The sequence below is a fragment of the Bos indicus genome, chromosome 5 (assembly GCF_029378745.1).
Source record: "Bos indicus isolate NIAB-ARS_2022 breed Sahiwal x Tharparkar chromosome 5, NIAB-ARS_B.indTharparkar_mat_pri_1.0, whole genome shotgun sequence".
In the NCBI taxonomy this organism is placed as follows: domain Eukaryota; kingdom Metazoa; phylum Chordata; class Mammalia; order Artiodactyla; family Bovidae; genus Bos; species Bos indicus.
The window spans coordinates 445490-461433 of record NC_091764.1 but is presented as its reverse complement, the minus strand read 5'-3'; the positions used below and the strand labels follow the sequence as shown (position 1 = coordinate 461433).

The 15944-nt window shown below is 38.0% G+C and overlaps 1 protein-coding gene across 9 annotated transcripts in view; it reads left to right on the top strand.

Moving 5' to 3' along the window:
- Window positions 1-3140, top strand: part of LOC109558299 (ankyrin repeat domain-containing protein 26-like) — a 77093-nt gene extending 73953 nt beyond the window's left edge. For all 9 annotated transcript variants that reach the window (XM_070788809.1, XM_070788813.1, XM_070788812.1 and 6 more), the window contains one exon: window positions 1997-3140. Coding sequence is in view for 3 of the 9 variants with exons in the window: in XM_070788807.1 (XP_070644908.1) it covers window positions 2045-2974 (930 nt within the window). In the remaining 6 variants the exon portion in view is untranslated. The remainder of the gene's footprint in view (window positions 1-1996) is intronic.
- Window positions 3141-15944: the final 12804 nt, after the last annotated feature.

Here is a 15944-nt window from a genome sequence, read left to right as displayed (position 1 = left end):
CAGAGACCACGTTTTGGATGTGATTCTTCTACTTGTGAGAAAATAAGCACTCTGCTTTGTGAGTGTCCTATTTCAGTACAAGGAACTTTTGAAAACAGTGCTAGATATGGCATAATATATATTTAGTGATAGTTATTTAGTGTTTTTCATTGTATTTTCCCCATCTTACTATTTTAAGCATTATGGAGAGATAATGAAAATTATTGCAGCAGCAATAATAATCTCATTGTTTTCTAAGAGCTTTCTAAATTTTAGCTTAATTACCATTGGTGTATGTACCATGAATGAAATAGGAAGCTTATTTTGTATTGATATGTTTGTAGTAGAGACATGTGGTTTGATGTAAGAAGACTAGTAGAGTCCAAAGACCTGGCGAAAAGGCTGCAGCTTACTCATATTTTTAACTTTTTCCTTTACAGAATCATTACAGCTAATGAGTTAATTAATGTTTGTAGAAATGCCTAGTACAGTTGTCAATAGGTGTAATTCTTATAATGGCCTATTAAAATGTTAAAAGGTAGCATATTCTCAAGGAAAAACTTTTTTGTACAAAATTTAGTCTGTTTATACAGAATTAAGGCTCTTAGTGTGAAGTAGATGAATAGGAGGTATCAAATGCAGTGTTTATAAACCTAGCAAGTGGTGTTGTTTATTGAATTATAGTTGATTAACAATATTCTGTTAGTTTCAGGTATACAGCACAGTGATTCCGATATATATGTATATGTGTGTGTCTGTTATATAAATGGGGCTTCCCAACTGGCTCAGACTGTAAAGAATCTGCCTGCAGTGCAGGAGACCTGAGTTCAGTCCTTGGGTTGGGAAGATCCCATGGAGAAGTTGGAGAAGGCAATGGCACCCCACTCCAGTACTCTTGCCTGGAAAATCCCATGGGCGGAGGAGCCTGGTAGGCTGCAGTCCATGGGGTCGCTAAGAGTCAGACACGACTGAGCGACTTCACTTTCACTTTTCATTTTCATGCATTGGAGAAGGAAATGGCAACCCACTCCAGTGTTCTTGCCTGGAGAACCCCAGGGACAGGGGAGCCTGGAGGGCTGCAGTCTATGGGGTCGCAGAGAGTCGGACACAACTGAAGCAACTTAGCAGCAGTAGCAACAGCAGCCTGGAGAAGGAAATGGCTACCCATTCCAGTATTCTTACCTGGGAAATTCCATGGACAGAGGAGCCTGGCAGGCTATAGTCTATGGGGTCCCAAAGAGTTGGACGTGACTGAGTGACTAATACACATACACACTCACTCACACACATGCTCCCATGTACACACACATTCCGTTTCAGATTCTTCTTGCAGAATATTAAGTGTAGTTCCTATGTTGTACAGTAGATCTCTGTTGGTTATTTTATATCTACTAGTGTGTATGTTAATCCCAACATCCTAATTTATCCCTTCCCCTACCCTGCTTTCCCCTGTGGTCACCAGAAGTTTGTTTTATGTGTCTATGAGTCTCTTTCTGTTGTGTGAATAAGTTCATTTTAGATTCTACATATAAGCAGTATGATATAATACTTGTCTTTGTCTGACTTATATCACTTAGGTGATAATGTCTAGGTCCGTCCCTGTTGCTGCAAATAACATTATTTCATTCTTTTTTATGGCTTACTAGTTTTCCACTATATAAATATTCCACATCAGATGCAATTTTTAAGTGTAGTCAGATCTATGAATCTTCTAAGCCTTCTGAGTTTGTTGTAGTTCAGAGAGAAGCCTTTCCAGTTCTGAGTTTCTTGAAAAGTCTCTTGGGATTTCTTTTTGACTTTCGTGGATTCGTTGTCCTCCATTAAATTTTTGAACCTTTGGGAATTTCTGCTTGTATAAAGTCTGAAGACTGAATTGAACCTTATTTGTTCCTGTTGGAGACACACTTGGTGCAGTCTTTTCATCGTATAAACATACAAGTTAGTCTTTCATTTCAGAAGAAATCATGGAATGTCACTTTACTGAGTACTAGCTAAACATCTCCTTTGTTTCACTTAGGTTTGTGATAGTTGTGAAGAAACAAAAGACCTGTTGCACAAAAAGCACATGCTGCAGGATGAAACTGCCATGCTAAGACTGGAGATAGATGCACTGAAAAATCAGCACCGGGAAAAGGAAGAGAACTATTTTGAGGACGTTGAAATTCTCAAAGTAAAGAATGATGATCTTCAAAAAGCAATAAAACTGAATGAGGAATCATTAACAAAGACTATATCCCACTATACAGGCCAGCTTAATGCTCTGACAGCTGAGAATACAATGCTAAACTCTAAGCTGGAGAACGAAAAAGAAAGTAAACAAAGACTGGAAACCGAAGTGAAATCCTACCGTTCTAGACTGGCTACTGCCTTACATGATCATGATCAAGGTCAGACATCAAAAAGTGATCTGGAACTTGCCTTCCAGAGAGCAAGAGACGAGTGGTTATGCTTGTGGGACAAAATGAAGTACGATGTGGCTAATCTAAAAGATAACAATGAGATGCTTTCCCAGCAACTATCTACAGTGGAAAGTGTCTTCAATAAGCTGAAAATCAAGCTGCATCACATGAGAGATGATCTTAGAGAAAAGACTTTGATGTTAGAACGTGTCCAGAGAGATCTAAGCCAATCAGAGTGTCAAAAGCAGGAAATTGAACACATGTATCAGAATGAACAAGGCAAAGTGAATACATACCTTGGAAAGCAGGAATGCTTAGAGGAGAGATTATCTCAACTCCAGAGTGAAAACATGTTGCTCCGACAGCAACTGGGTAATGCACAAAACAGAGCCGAAAGTAAAGAGAAGACAGTCATTAGCATCCAAGACCAGTTTCAGCAGATAGTGAGAAAACTTCAGGCCAAATATGAGAAACAAGGTCTGATGCTGGAGAAAAGAAACAAGGAGTTAATCAAGGAATGGAATTATTTAAAAGAAAGAATGTATTGGTATGAAAATGAGAAAGCAGAAGAAGTGAGCATCCAGAAGGAGAAATAATTCTCAGATTTCCTGAAAGAAAGTTCAAAGTGATTCTTGATTCTGGCTAAATGTTGAATCTAGTTGAATATAAAAAATACACAGGCTGTGAATCTACGGTCTCTAAACCAACCTAAAAGCATACCTTGTATCCACCAAATAAAAATTAAACCGAAGAAATCCTTTACTTTGAGTAGGGACATCGTGTCATTTATGAAATGTTAAGAGATGTAAATCTAAATTGTCAACATAGACAGGTACTAGTAATTTATTCTTTATTAAGGTAATAATTTTAATCTTTATGTTACCACATTTCAGTATCATGATGAAACAGATAAATGAAATGCTCAAATCTGAAGTGAATATTTAAAAATGAAGCTTAAGTTACTTGGATTATCTTGATAGTCAATTCCAGGTTTCCCAGAGGCTGTATTTTATATATCGTACTTTGGCTTCAGTAGCTTGTCATATCTTTTTGTTATATTTGTTGGTACAATTTTATTTTTATTCATGTCACTTTGAGTTAATATGGGAAACATTTTAGCCTTGAATCATTTATTCTTTAAGCCTCTTAACTCTTCATGTGCATCTGCTGCTGCTGCTGCTAAGGCACTTCAGTCATGTCCGACTCTGTGCGACCCCATAGATGGCAGCCCACCAGGCTCCCCCATCCCTGGGATTCTCCAGGCAAGAACACTGGAGTGGGTTGCCATCTATTTATCATCAGTTCTTCGGCACTTAGCTTTCTTCATAGTCCAACTCTCACATCAATACATGACCACAGGAAAAACCATAGCCTTGACTAGATGGACCTTTGTTGGCAAAGTAATGTTTCTGCTTTTCAATATGCTATCTAGGCTGGTCATAACTTTTCTTCCAAGGAGTAAGCATCTTTTAATTTCATGGCTGCAGTCACCATCTGCAGTGATTTTGGAGCCCAAAAATGAAGTCTGACACTGTTTCCACTGTTTCCCATCTATTTTCCATGAAGTGATGGGACCAGATGCCATGATCTTCGTTTTCTGAATATTGAGTTTTAAGCCAACTTTTTCATTCTCCTCTTTCACCTTCATCAAGAGGCATTTTAGTTCCTCTTCACTTTCTGCCATAAGGATGGTGTCATCTGCATATCTGAGGTTATTGATATTTCTCCTGGCAGTCTTGATTCCAGCTTGTGTTTCTTCCAGCCCAGCGTTTCTCATGATGTACTCTGCATATAAGTTAAATAAGCAGGGTGACAATATACAACCTTAACATACTCCTTTTCCTATTTGGAACCAGTCTGTTGTTCCATGTCCAGTTCTAACTGTTGCTTTGGTAAATATTTAATGGGGTTTCCATTATGGTGGACTTCTGTATGCTCATGAAAATGATGATTTGGAAAACTATACATTAAGTTATTAGAACCTGCTATATTATTTCCAAGAATTTCACACTCCACAATACTAGTAACACTTTCTCCTCTGTAAAATCCTAGAGGATAAGTTAGTCCTTATAACACATCTATGTCTCTGCAATATTAAAGGAAATAATAGTTCAATATTTCTTTAAAAGCAAGGTGTACAGGACCTCAGCTGCTGAGCTCTCGTTCCCAATCCACTTTCTGATGCTTTAACTGTGATTTCACTTCTTTGGTTTCTGACAGCTCTTTTTGTAGCCCACAAACCTTACTTTTAATTCTATAAAATTCTCCTCTAAGTAGTTTACAGTGGTTTGTTTGGCTTCATTGAAAATCTACTAATCTTTCATGCAAAAGAACTGTATCCTGAATTTTCAACAAGCTAACAGAATCTGCATGATGAAGAAAACAAAGATAGAAACAAAAAAAAAATTTGAGGAATTTTTGAGTATAAAGGACTGTGCCTTTCACATTCACTCATCCACGCACTGAACAAGTATTAAGGGTCTATAATGTGGAAGACATTATTCTAAGCTCTGCAAATAAAACAGATGCCCCTGGGTCTTGTTTAGCTTGAAGTCTAGTAGGAGACAAGGACAAATAAAGTAATTATGAACTCAGATAGATACTCTAAGAAAAGAGAGTTCTATGATCACATAACAGAACTTGACATAGACTGGGTCCAGGAAAGATTTCCCTGGGGAAGAGATGTCACACTGAGAAATGAAGGATGAGCAGGAAGTAGTAAGTAAAGTAGGAAGAACAACCCTGTGGACAGTCTCCAGCTGCCATTGTGTTTTTAACCAAGAGAGTGAACAGCTACTGATCTACCTTCCTGAGTGCAGCGAGCAAAAACAACACCAACACAATACATTAAACAATGATTTTCATGACAAAGGATTTCAGGGAATTAAAGACAATGATCCTGGAAACACATGAGGTTACCCTAAGGAATGCCCCAGCTCACTGCCTTGAGAGAATTTCCAGGCCTAAACACGAGGAGAAGGAATGGAAGCTGAGTTAGCCAGACTCCCAGAAGATGATGAAGCTGGCAGTCTGGTGAACCAAAGTGGGCAGAGATCACAGATCAGAACCGTGGAGAGGAGAGAGTGGAACAGAGAGAAAAAGGACCCTGGAGATCTGAGGAGGAGCCCCTTGGGAATTCAGCAGAGGAATGAATAGAGCCCATCTGGGAGAAACCATCTGAAAAGACTATAGGGACCTGTGACTGGTGCTCACTCAGTCCCAGGAATTCTATTTATTCTCATGAGCCAGGCTGGAAAATTCCTAGGTACCAGCAGAATGAACAGGGTAGTCAGCAAGGTCTTGCCTCCAAGGCAGGAAATAATCAGCCCTATCCCCAGAGCCCCTCTGGATGCACCTAACAATCATGAGAAGCAAGAGCACAGAAGGATCTCTGGAAAACTCTCAATATTTGGAAACTAAATCATACGGGTCTAAATAACCCTTGGATCAAAGAGGTAATGAAAAGAGAAAGTACAAAGTATCTTGAACTGAAGGAAAATGAAAACGTTAAGACCAGCAGATATTTTAGGGAACTAGCAAGCTGATTCTAGAATTCATGTAGAAAGAAGGGTGAAAACTAAAACCAGATGGAACCAAACAATTGTGACCTTTAACCACCCAGCAAAGAGAGGCAACAGTTAGGCTTGAAGCAAGGGGGTAGCATGATGAGACCTGAATGTTTAAAAATAGGCAATAATTACAGTTGCTGCACAGACCGAGGTGCTGCCAGGTGGAGTGGCAGGGAAAGAAGTCCTGAGATTATTTCAGTTACTCTAGGAGGAAAATGATGCTGACCTGATCGTGGGTGAAGGCACAGGAAAGAAGAAGAGTCAACAGAAGGTACAGAGAGTGAGAGTATCATAGGCCTGTGGCTCAGAGTATACACTCACTTTCATGTCCTTTTAATGCAAAACAAACTTCTGAGATGCACAGCAGTGTAGCATATCCCTGGCTCTAGAGCAGTACTGACAAGGTGTGCATATATCACTCCTCTATACACAGACAGGCTTTCCGTTAACATTTACACTGCCGTCCTACCTTTACACCCCACGTTGAGAGGTTCTATGCAACGTGGAATTCGTAGAGTAAAGCACGTCACCATCATCAGAAACAGTCTCAGACGACTGAGTTAAGTCATCCAGTTCGTTCACGTAATTAATTTGTTCTTTGACCTACATGTAAACAATACTGTTTCACAATGTCCTTAAAATATGTATAAATACACCAAGTGTACAGAGGTGATAAGTCTCTGTATCAAAACAAAAACAGACATTTCTTAAGAGATTTTTATCAAAAGGATAACTTTATCAACAGTGTTTCTAAATGATGTGTTCAAAGTAAGCTTCTCTACAACAAAGGAAGATTTTCTTTTTTACCACTATTCCTTTGACAAAGTATTTTCGACAAGGATAATATTTTTGAAAGGAAAAAAAAAATATATTTTTGAAAGGTTTTTTTCTTTCTTTCTTTCTTTCTTTTTTACTATACCTTCTTTTCATACGGTGTTTTCCTTGCAGGCTTAAAAGAACAAATTATTTTTTCAGGCTAATATTAAATATTCAAAAATACAAGCAGTACCTAAACTTTTCTTTTTTATATAAACTCTTTGCATTGGCAAGTAATTATCTATAAAGCATGTAGAAATAAATAAGAGCCGCATTAAAAGACAGAAAATATATCAGTAATATTAATAAAGTATTAAAGTTAGATCCAAGGAAAAGGAAAAACATAAAGTTATTGCGTTGTGTGATAGGAAACAGTATACCAGTGTTTTTTGCACCTGTTCTTTTCCATAAGAACTAACTTTTATGGCAGTACGACCTATCTGGGAGGTATTCCTTCAGTCCTTCTGAGAAAGAAATCCATTTGAATAACCAAGATATTAGCTTTTTGAGGATGTCTTATGCATCAGCCATGCATTATTAGAAGCACCTGACATGTCCTAAAGGCATTTTCATCCCCACAGTCATTCTGGGAGATAGGTATAGGAAGAAATGGAGCACACAAAGGCTGAGGAACTTGCCCAAGCCCATTCAGCATGTCACCAACAGACCCAGAATTCAAACCCAGGAAGTCTGGCTTCAACACTGCTCTTCCAAAATATGCTGAGAAAGTAATATTGAAAAGTCTTTTTAAGTAATATGACAGCAAATGAATCTTTAGTATTATTTCAGGTCTAGCTATGGCTATAAATAATGATTTCTGAGTCTTAAAACATATTTCTCAAAAATTAAAAAGACTTCAGAGGTAGGCAAGCCTGAAAATCTACTGTCAATAAAGTTTTGTTTTTTGTAAAGAAATTCATCAATAGGCATTCATTAACCCATTCTGCTGTTTTTTCATGCATGTGACATACATGTATTGAGCACACAATATGTGTTAATGACATGCTTAGTAAAGGAAGCATGGGTTTTGTCATTTATATCTTTATCATGCAAAAGGAATAATTTGTGAAAGACTGCTAATAATGGTTTTCTATTGAATATAAACACAATCTGCCCCTTTTCCCTGGAATCTATAAACAACTATGAAGTTAATATGATGTGATGTTTCAGAGCACCTTACAAAATCATAGCTACTCATCATGTTACTATCAACTAGAATCACCAAGGAATGGCCATCATCATATCCTATTCAGTATAACCTAAGTGTTTGTAAATTCACAATTACGTAATTTTTTGAAAATCTATATATGATAGAATTAACTTAAGCAATCATCTGCATATTCCATTACATAGAAATATTACACTTCAGAACCAATGAACAAGCCCTTACCATAAAATTATACATGAACAGAAGTAGTATGTACAATTAGTTCACTGAAATAGTTTAAAGATAATGTCATACAATCAATAAGCTTTCTAGTACTGGAAATGCAAACAAGACTAAACTAAATGAACACGCTGTCTGCTAGCTCATTTCCAATAGCATGCTGCTGCTACTGCTAAGTTACTTCAGTCATGTCTGACTTTGTGTGACCCCACAGACGGCAGCCCACGAAGGTTCCCCGTCCCTGGGATTCTCCAGGCAAGAACACTGGAGTTGGTTGCCATTTCCTTCTCCAATGCATGAAAGTGAAAAGTGAAAGTGAAGTTGCTCAGTAGTGTCTGACTCCTAGCGACCCCATGGACTGCAGCCTACCGGGCTCTGCCCATGGGATTTTCCAGGCAAGAGTACTGGGGTGGGGTGCCATTGCCTTCTCCCTCCAATATCATACATACTCTAAAAGCTCCCTTAACATAAAACAAGTAACACCTGTGAACTCCACACTCCTCTTCAGTTACCATCCAATTCTTCATTGCCTGTCCCAGTACCATTCCCTACTGAATGTTTATGTGTATTCATTACAGTCCAGCTTCCAAGGGGACTATTTACTGAAATGACTTCCGGTCAAAGGCACTGGTCCTCACCTAAACCTTTCAGCAGTGTTCGTCCACTAGAGTTGACCAACCTCTTGACTTGGCCTGAGCACTGTATAATACTTCTCTATTTCCAGAAGAAGTATTCAGTGCTAATATTTCTTCCCCTACAAACAAGGAATCTGGAGAATGTACCTGTTGTCACCCTAATCCACTTCCCTTAAAATGGTGTCATCATTCATGTGCAGCAGACCACCAGTCAATGAGTCGGTCTTTTCAAATATTGGTGCAATCACACGTTCTTCCGGTGTCCATTTGTCATCGTTCTTTTTCTTTACTTCCTTCCTGTGCACACCAGGATCGCTACTTTAAAAAGTCCACAAAAAAGCCAATGTTTTCCAATAATTCAGCTGATAAAGAATAAAAACCAATTCTTATAAAATTCCCACTCTTACCCATCTTAAGTCATTGATTAATTCACAAGACAGTTATAGAGTACCAACCATATGCAAGAAAACAAATTCTCCCTTCAAACACAGATATGATTATGATACAATATGATATATACAACTTGACAAATGAAAGTGATAAGTGAAATAAGGAAGGATTTGCAGAAGAAGTGAAGAGGGAAGGTCATGAGAAACAGAAAAGGGAGAAAATCATTCTACTTGGAGATTCGAATGTGAGCACAAACATCAGGCACAGGGCATCTGGGTTGTTTCCAAGGAACCTGGAAGGAAGAGCACAAAATACATGGAAGAAAATACAGAGATGCATCTGGAAAGACCCTGAGAAGAAACTCAAGGGCTACCCTGAAAACCTGAAGTCCACTGGCTAAGTGTCTTGACTCTTAGACATGGGAGTCATAAGTAGATTTACACTATATATTTTTTTGCTTCTAAATACAATAATGGTGAATTTAGGGACTTCCCTGGTGGTCCAGTGCTTAGGAGTCCACCTACCAATAAAAGGGGAAGGCATTCCATTCCCGGTCAGGGAAGATCCCACATGCCATGGTGCAACTAAACCGTGCTCCACAGCTACTGAAGCCAGCACCCTAGAGCCTACTCTCAGCATCAAGAGAAGCCACCGCACTGAGAAGCACAAGCACTGCGGCGGCAAAGACCCAACGCAGCCAAAAATAAAAAGAGAATTCACAGATAAAAACCACACTTAATTTAGGCGGTATTTGAAATGACATGAGGCACATATACCATGAAAGAAGAAACCAAGGAAATATTTGGCCAGGGGAGGAGAGCTCACTTTTAAACCACCTGCATGATGCGGCAACAGCAGCATCACAGCTCAAAGACCGATGCCTCATAGGTTCTCCTGCCACCATCAGCAATTTGGCCTTCCTTCATGGACATACTCAAAGTACTAGGAGAGAAAAACCTGCCAGCCAAGAGTACTCTTTCCAGAAAAGTTGTCTTTCAGAAATGAAAGAGAAATAAAAACTGTCCCAAACAAAGCAAACCTGATGAGTTCATCACCACTAGTTCTGCCTCATGGGAAATGCTGAAAGGAGTCCTCAAACTGAAATGAAAGGATGTTCATCAGTGACAAAACAAATTTAAATATACAACACATTGATTAAGGCAAATATGCAATCAAATCCAGAATACTTCAATATGTAACATGCTGGTATGTTAACAAAGGAACTCTAGTAATAAGGCTAAAGGACAAGAGTATTAAAAATAACTATATCTCTAGTAAAATATAAAATCTGTACATCACAAACATTAGCTTAAGTTAGAAATTATTTTATAGGAACATAACAAGTTAAATACTGATATAGGATTACCTATCAGAACCCTCATTCTGCATAGCAGGAAACTCCTGGTTGCTGTTTCCTCCACTCTTTTTCTGCTGAAACAATCCACTCTCATCAGCAGCATCACATATGTTCTCTAATACTTCCACTTCACTACTTTTGTGCTTCTTTTCTTCTTCAACCTTTGATGGAAGTTTGACACTAAGAATAATTGCTATGTATTGATGATAAATATCTTTGTTTTCAATTTTATTATTTGACTCAGTGCTCACCATGAATTTAAGTGATAAAAATATGTTTGTGTTTATTTTAATTTTATTATTCATATTCAGTCTTCCCCATATGACTGGCAGAGACAGAGAAATAAAAAGACAAAGACACAAAATCTGTCCTCTTTGGTCTTTACTACCTGGATTTTCCATTAAATAGTCGGATGTAGAGGATGTGACACCTTCACGCCTCAGAAAGAAAACATTCTTCTCTCTGCACTAAAGCTATTCTTTCCCCTCTGCCTTTTACAATTCTTTTTTCACTTGGATCCAGGAGATAGCAAAAAAGTGACGGTGTTCACTAAATTAAATGAACCAGAGTTTACCAAAACACAAGGAGCAGAATGAAACTGAGGAGTTGTTAGTGTGGAATTCTGGAATATAAGTAATGCTTCCCAATTCCACATTCAATAACCATCAAACCTTATAGCTAGAGGATATAGAAATAGTTACCTAATATTGCCCCACTATTTACCAAAAACACCAATGAAATTAAAAATATGTTCAAGGTTTTGTTTAAGGCCCGTAGACTGGCACTGCCTAGCATTTTATGGCACCAAAAGAGACGATACAATTCTGGAACGTTGAATGTTATATATTACCAAATGAATTCATCAGATTAATCAGGTAAGTTAAAAGCGTGAGTTTGGCACAGTAACTCAATGCCTTAGTTGGGGGTAGGGCTCATCTCCTTTTTTTTTTTAACAGGAGAATACATAGAGGTTTTTTTTTTTTTTTTTTTTGTCTTTTTGTCTGTTGTTCAAACTCAAAGCACCTCTTATACAAAAGAGCAAACAAACAATTTTCAAAACCTATTACTGAAGAAAGAACAACCTCACAGCATCTCAGAACTCAGTCTTCTCCTTTGTACATAAACACTTATTTTTTTTTTTTTTTTTTCTTTTTTGCTCAGGGTTTATACTACCTATGGGCTTCCCTGGTCGCTGAAATATTAAAGAATCCACCTTCAATGCGGGAGACCTGGGTTCAATCCCTGGTTTAGGAAGATCCTCTGGAGAAGGGAACAGCTAGCCACTCTGGTATTCTTTCTGGCCTGGGGAATTCCATGGGCAGAGGAGCCTGGCACGCTACAGTCCAAGGGTTCACAAAGAGTTGGACATGACTGAGCAACTTTCACACACACACACACACACAATCTATGTAACAAAATCACACATGTCAAAACTTTCTACATTTTAGTAAACAACATAATGGAAAGGTCTGTCTCAAAAGAAACATCTGAGAGTGCTGATTAAAGCATACATGGCAGCACATGTATTTGTTATTAATAAGATCCTGAAGTGGCCATGCTGGAAATCTAAGTGCCCAGCGATTGCGGAAAGCAGGGAAGATGACACATATTCAGCCACAATGAAGAGATTAGAGGGAACACATGTTCAAATCCTATCTCTCAGTCAGTGCTTTCTTCCCATTCTATGGAAATATAACTTATATTTAACCCAACAGAGTTAAAAGGGGAAAAAAAAAAAGATGCAAAACCCAAGCTGATTATTCTTCTTAAGCAATTTCCTTGGTGCTTATTCTGGCTCAGACGCTCACATGGTAAATAGCTAAATGAGTTTCCCAGTCCATATGAAGACTGATGGAGAAGAATTAGATATGAGAATTGATTGAAGGACAAAAGCCATGAAAATAGTTTCCTGAATCCCTGTTATTGAGATAATAATTGATTTCTACACAATTACCTCTTTGGATGACCCTGCTTTATTCATAAATGGAAAATCAAAATGGACCACATCATCAAGAAAGAGAAAAACCAAAGCAAGAGAAAATGAGAAACTCTTTTGGAAGTTAAATTTTCTCTTTTTCCAGAGCCAGCAACTCTACTTGAAACATGTCTATTTCATTCTTAAACCTCTGCATATCCTTCTCTAATTCTTCATTTACATACATTTCAGATGCGCTGTGACTATTAGGTGGAGAAGAATTCCCATTTTCTAATTCAGGTTCCATGCTTTTAATGTCACTAGCACTGCAATTATCTGCATGCAGTGGCTTCTGGAACCAGTCCTGTATTGCTTTATTTTTCAGATCAGTATTTTAACAACAGCAAGGGGAAAGTGAATTTTTATTTGAATTCTATATTTCATCTTACCAGAGTAGACAAGCCACAGACTAGAATGACATGCTTGTCCCATGTCTAATTTCCAATTAGTTTGATCTTGCCTCATATTTTGTGACATTTGCATATCAATCTCTTGGTCTTTCACTTCAAATATAGCTACCGGCTCCCCTACTTTTTTTACTTTCTGTATCATTGTAAAAACGGTCCTCAATTTTCATAAACACATGTTCAATGTCTAGTTGATCATTTTCAAAGTCTACTTTATTTTCAGGGAAATAAAGCTTTGAAGATGACTGACAAGTCTATCCAAGGGACCCAGAGTTTACAGACCACGGAAAAACATTTTTGAGACTGGGTTCTTTTTGTTCAGGAAATGCTTGGAATACTAGAGAGACAAATACTCCAAATGCATCTTTTCCCTTACATCAGGTGTATTATTTGTGAGATTAGGAGATATTTCCTTTTGGTTTGCTCCTTCTTTAGGGTTATCACATAGTGGATCTTCCTCAGGAGAAACGGTAATTTGGTATTCCTCACAAAATTACACTGAACTTCCGCTTTAACTCATTTGTGATGGGTGTTAACTTATCTTTGCATTCTAATTTGCCTTGTTTGATACACATTTTCTCATACAGTACTACACCAGATATTGAAATTTACAGTTTTACATACCTGTGCATGGTTATTCTCATCTTCATCAAGTTTTTCTTGTTCTTCCTCTGTTATCATTTCCAAGTCTAGTTCTTTTGACAGATCTGCATGTTTAGTTAATATTACTTAGAAAGTTTAGATAAAAGACATAATCCTAATTTAAAACAGAGATCTAAAACATTGTATGAATTGACAGATTAAATCAATCTTAATCCTCGGCTGAATATTTACTTCTTTAAGAACTACTTCCAATGATCTGAAAACTTCAACAAACCATTTGGGAAATACCAGATGTCACCAGGTTACAGGCACACAAACAGCTCAAAGATTCAGTCAGATTGATCCAAACAACAGTGAACAAAACAATCAGAAACCAAGCAAAATACAGGACAGACATATAAAGTCACCATACATTCTCTTCTCTACTTCATAACAGGACCTTTTTAACAACATGCCAAGCATCAACTGCAACATTATTCATGGTTTACAAAATTCTTCTTATTTTTTGGCTTTTATCAGTTCCTTCATCTGAGATGCTTCCCTCTACTCTTCTGACAAATTACTTTTCTTTTTTTTTTTTTTTCTTTTTTTATTTAATTAATTTTATTTTTAAACTTTATATAATTGTATTAGTTTTGCCAAATATCAAAATGAGTCCACCACGACAAATTACTTTTCATCTTTTAAAGTTCAACCTGCTTCGTGAAGTTGTCTTTGATTACTGCCATCTTTCCCCTGATAAAGAGTTACGCCTTTCCTTGTAGCTCCCTTAGTACTTTAAAGATTTTTCTAGTGTATCTTTCTAGATTTTCCTAGTGATAGATATAGATCTGAACTGTAAATTATTTCTTTACATGTCTAGCCCCTTGGTTCCTAGACTGCAGAGGACAGCTCTTAAAAGTCACCTCAGTATATATAGCGTTTATTATTATTATTATTGGAAGATAACTGCTTTACAGAATTTTGTTGTTTTCTGTCATACCTCAAAATGAATCAGCCATAGGTACACATATTTTGCCCCTTTTGAACCTCCTTCTCATCTCCCTCCCCATCCCACTCCTCTAGGTTGATACAGAGCCCCAGTGTCTTTTATTCAATAATTATTTCTCCGGTTTCCGCTCAGTACTAGACATGGGAGTTTCACAAAAAAATGTAGAAAAAGGTGTCAGGCATGGCTTTTCTAGAGATAATACCTGAGTGCAGACTTACACAGTTCAAGAGAACAGAGGGCAGGAGAGGGAGAGCATTTCAGGCTGTAGCAAGATGGGGAGAGAAGCACACACACCACAGGGTAGATATATGTCCAAAGTGAAGGGATGGGACTGACAAAGGTCTTGGCATCCAGTCCCATCACTTTGTGGCAAAGATATGGGGAAACAAAGAGAACAGAAACAGACTTTATTTTCTTGGGCTCCAAAAGCAATGCAGATGGTGACTGCAGTCATGAAATTAAAGGACACCTGCTCCTTGGAAGAAAAGATATGACAAACTTAGCATATTAAAAAGCAGAGACGTTACTTTGCTGACAAAGGTCCGTCTAGTCAAAGCAAAGGCTTTTCCAGTAGTCATCTATAGATATGAGAGTTGGACCAAAAAGAAGATTGAGCACCAAAGAACTGATGCTTTTCAACTGTGGTGTTCGGAAAGACTCATGACAGTCCCCTGGACTGCAAGGAGATCCAACCAGTCAATCCTAAACAAAATCAGTTCTGAACATTCATTGGAAAGACTGATGCTGGCGCTGAAGCTCCAGTACTTTGGCCACCGGATTCGAAGGAGTGGCCAAAGGATAAATAATAAAAGGTGTCAGCACAAGGTAGACTTTGCCATAGAATCTAATTTGGAACCATCAGAAGGATGGTAAGGCCATGCCCAGGTGATCCACAGCTGAGTGCTCTGGGCTTCTGCATTACCTTCTTTGCTTCCTCTGTTTCCTGGCAGCTCCGACTTGCATAGCTCACAGAGCGAGTAATTCCCTACGGGGAACACCACTACAGTCTTCATCTTTATTTTATCTATTACGGTCTTCTGTCCAAATTCTGTGGATGCTGACTGATTTTTGGTCATTGAGTGGGATACCAACGCTTTGACAAGTCTCATTATTGAGGCTCAAAGCAGCAGAAGCCCAATTTGAAAAATGTGAAAACAAAGTCTCCATTTATTAGAATGTGAGAATACAACTCTGACTAACTTGTACAAAGCCTTTCTTCAGAGAATCAGTTCCATGCCCTCCTTTCCCCTGAAACTCACTAGTCCTTCACAGCTTACAGTATCTCACACGTCACCGTCATTCATGAAGAGATGTAAACTAGTGTGCCTCATTTCTTCTCCTGTTTAATTGCCTAGTATTACTGATTTTGATTCACTCAACTTCTATTACATATTCTGTATTCCATAAGAACTTTACCAATAATTATTTTTTCAACA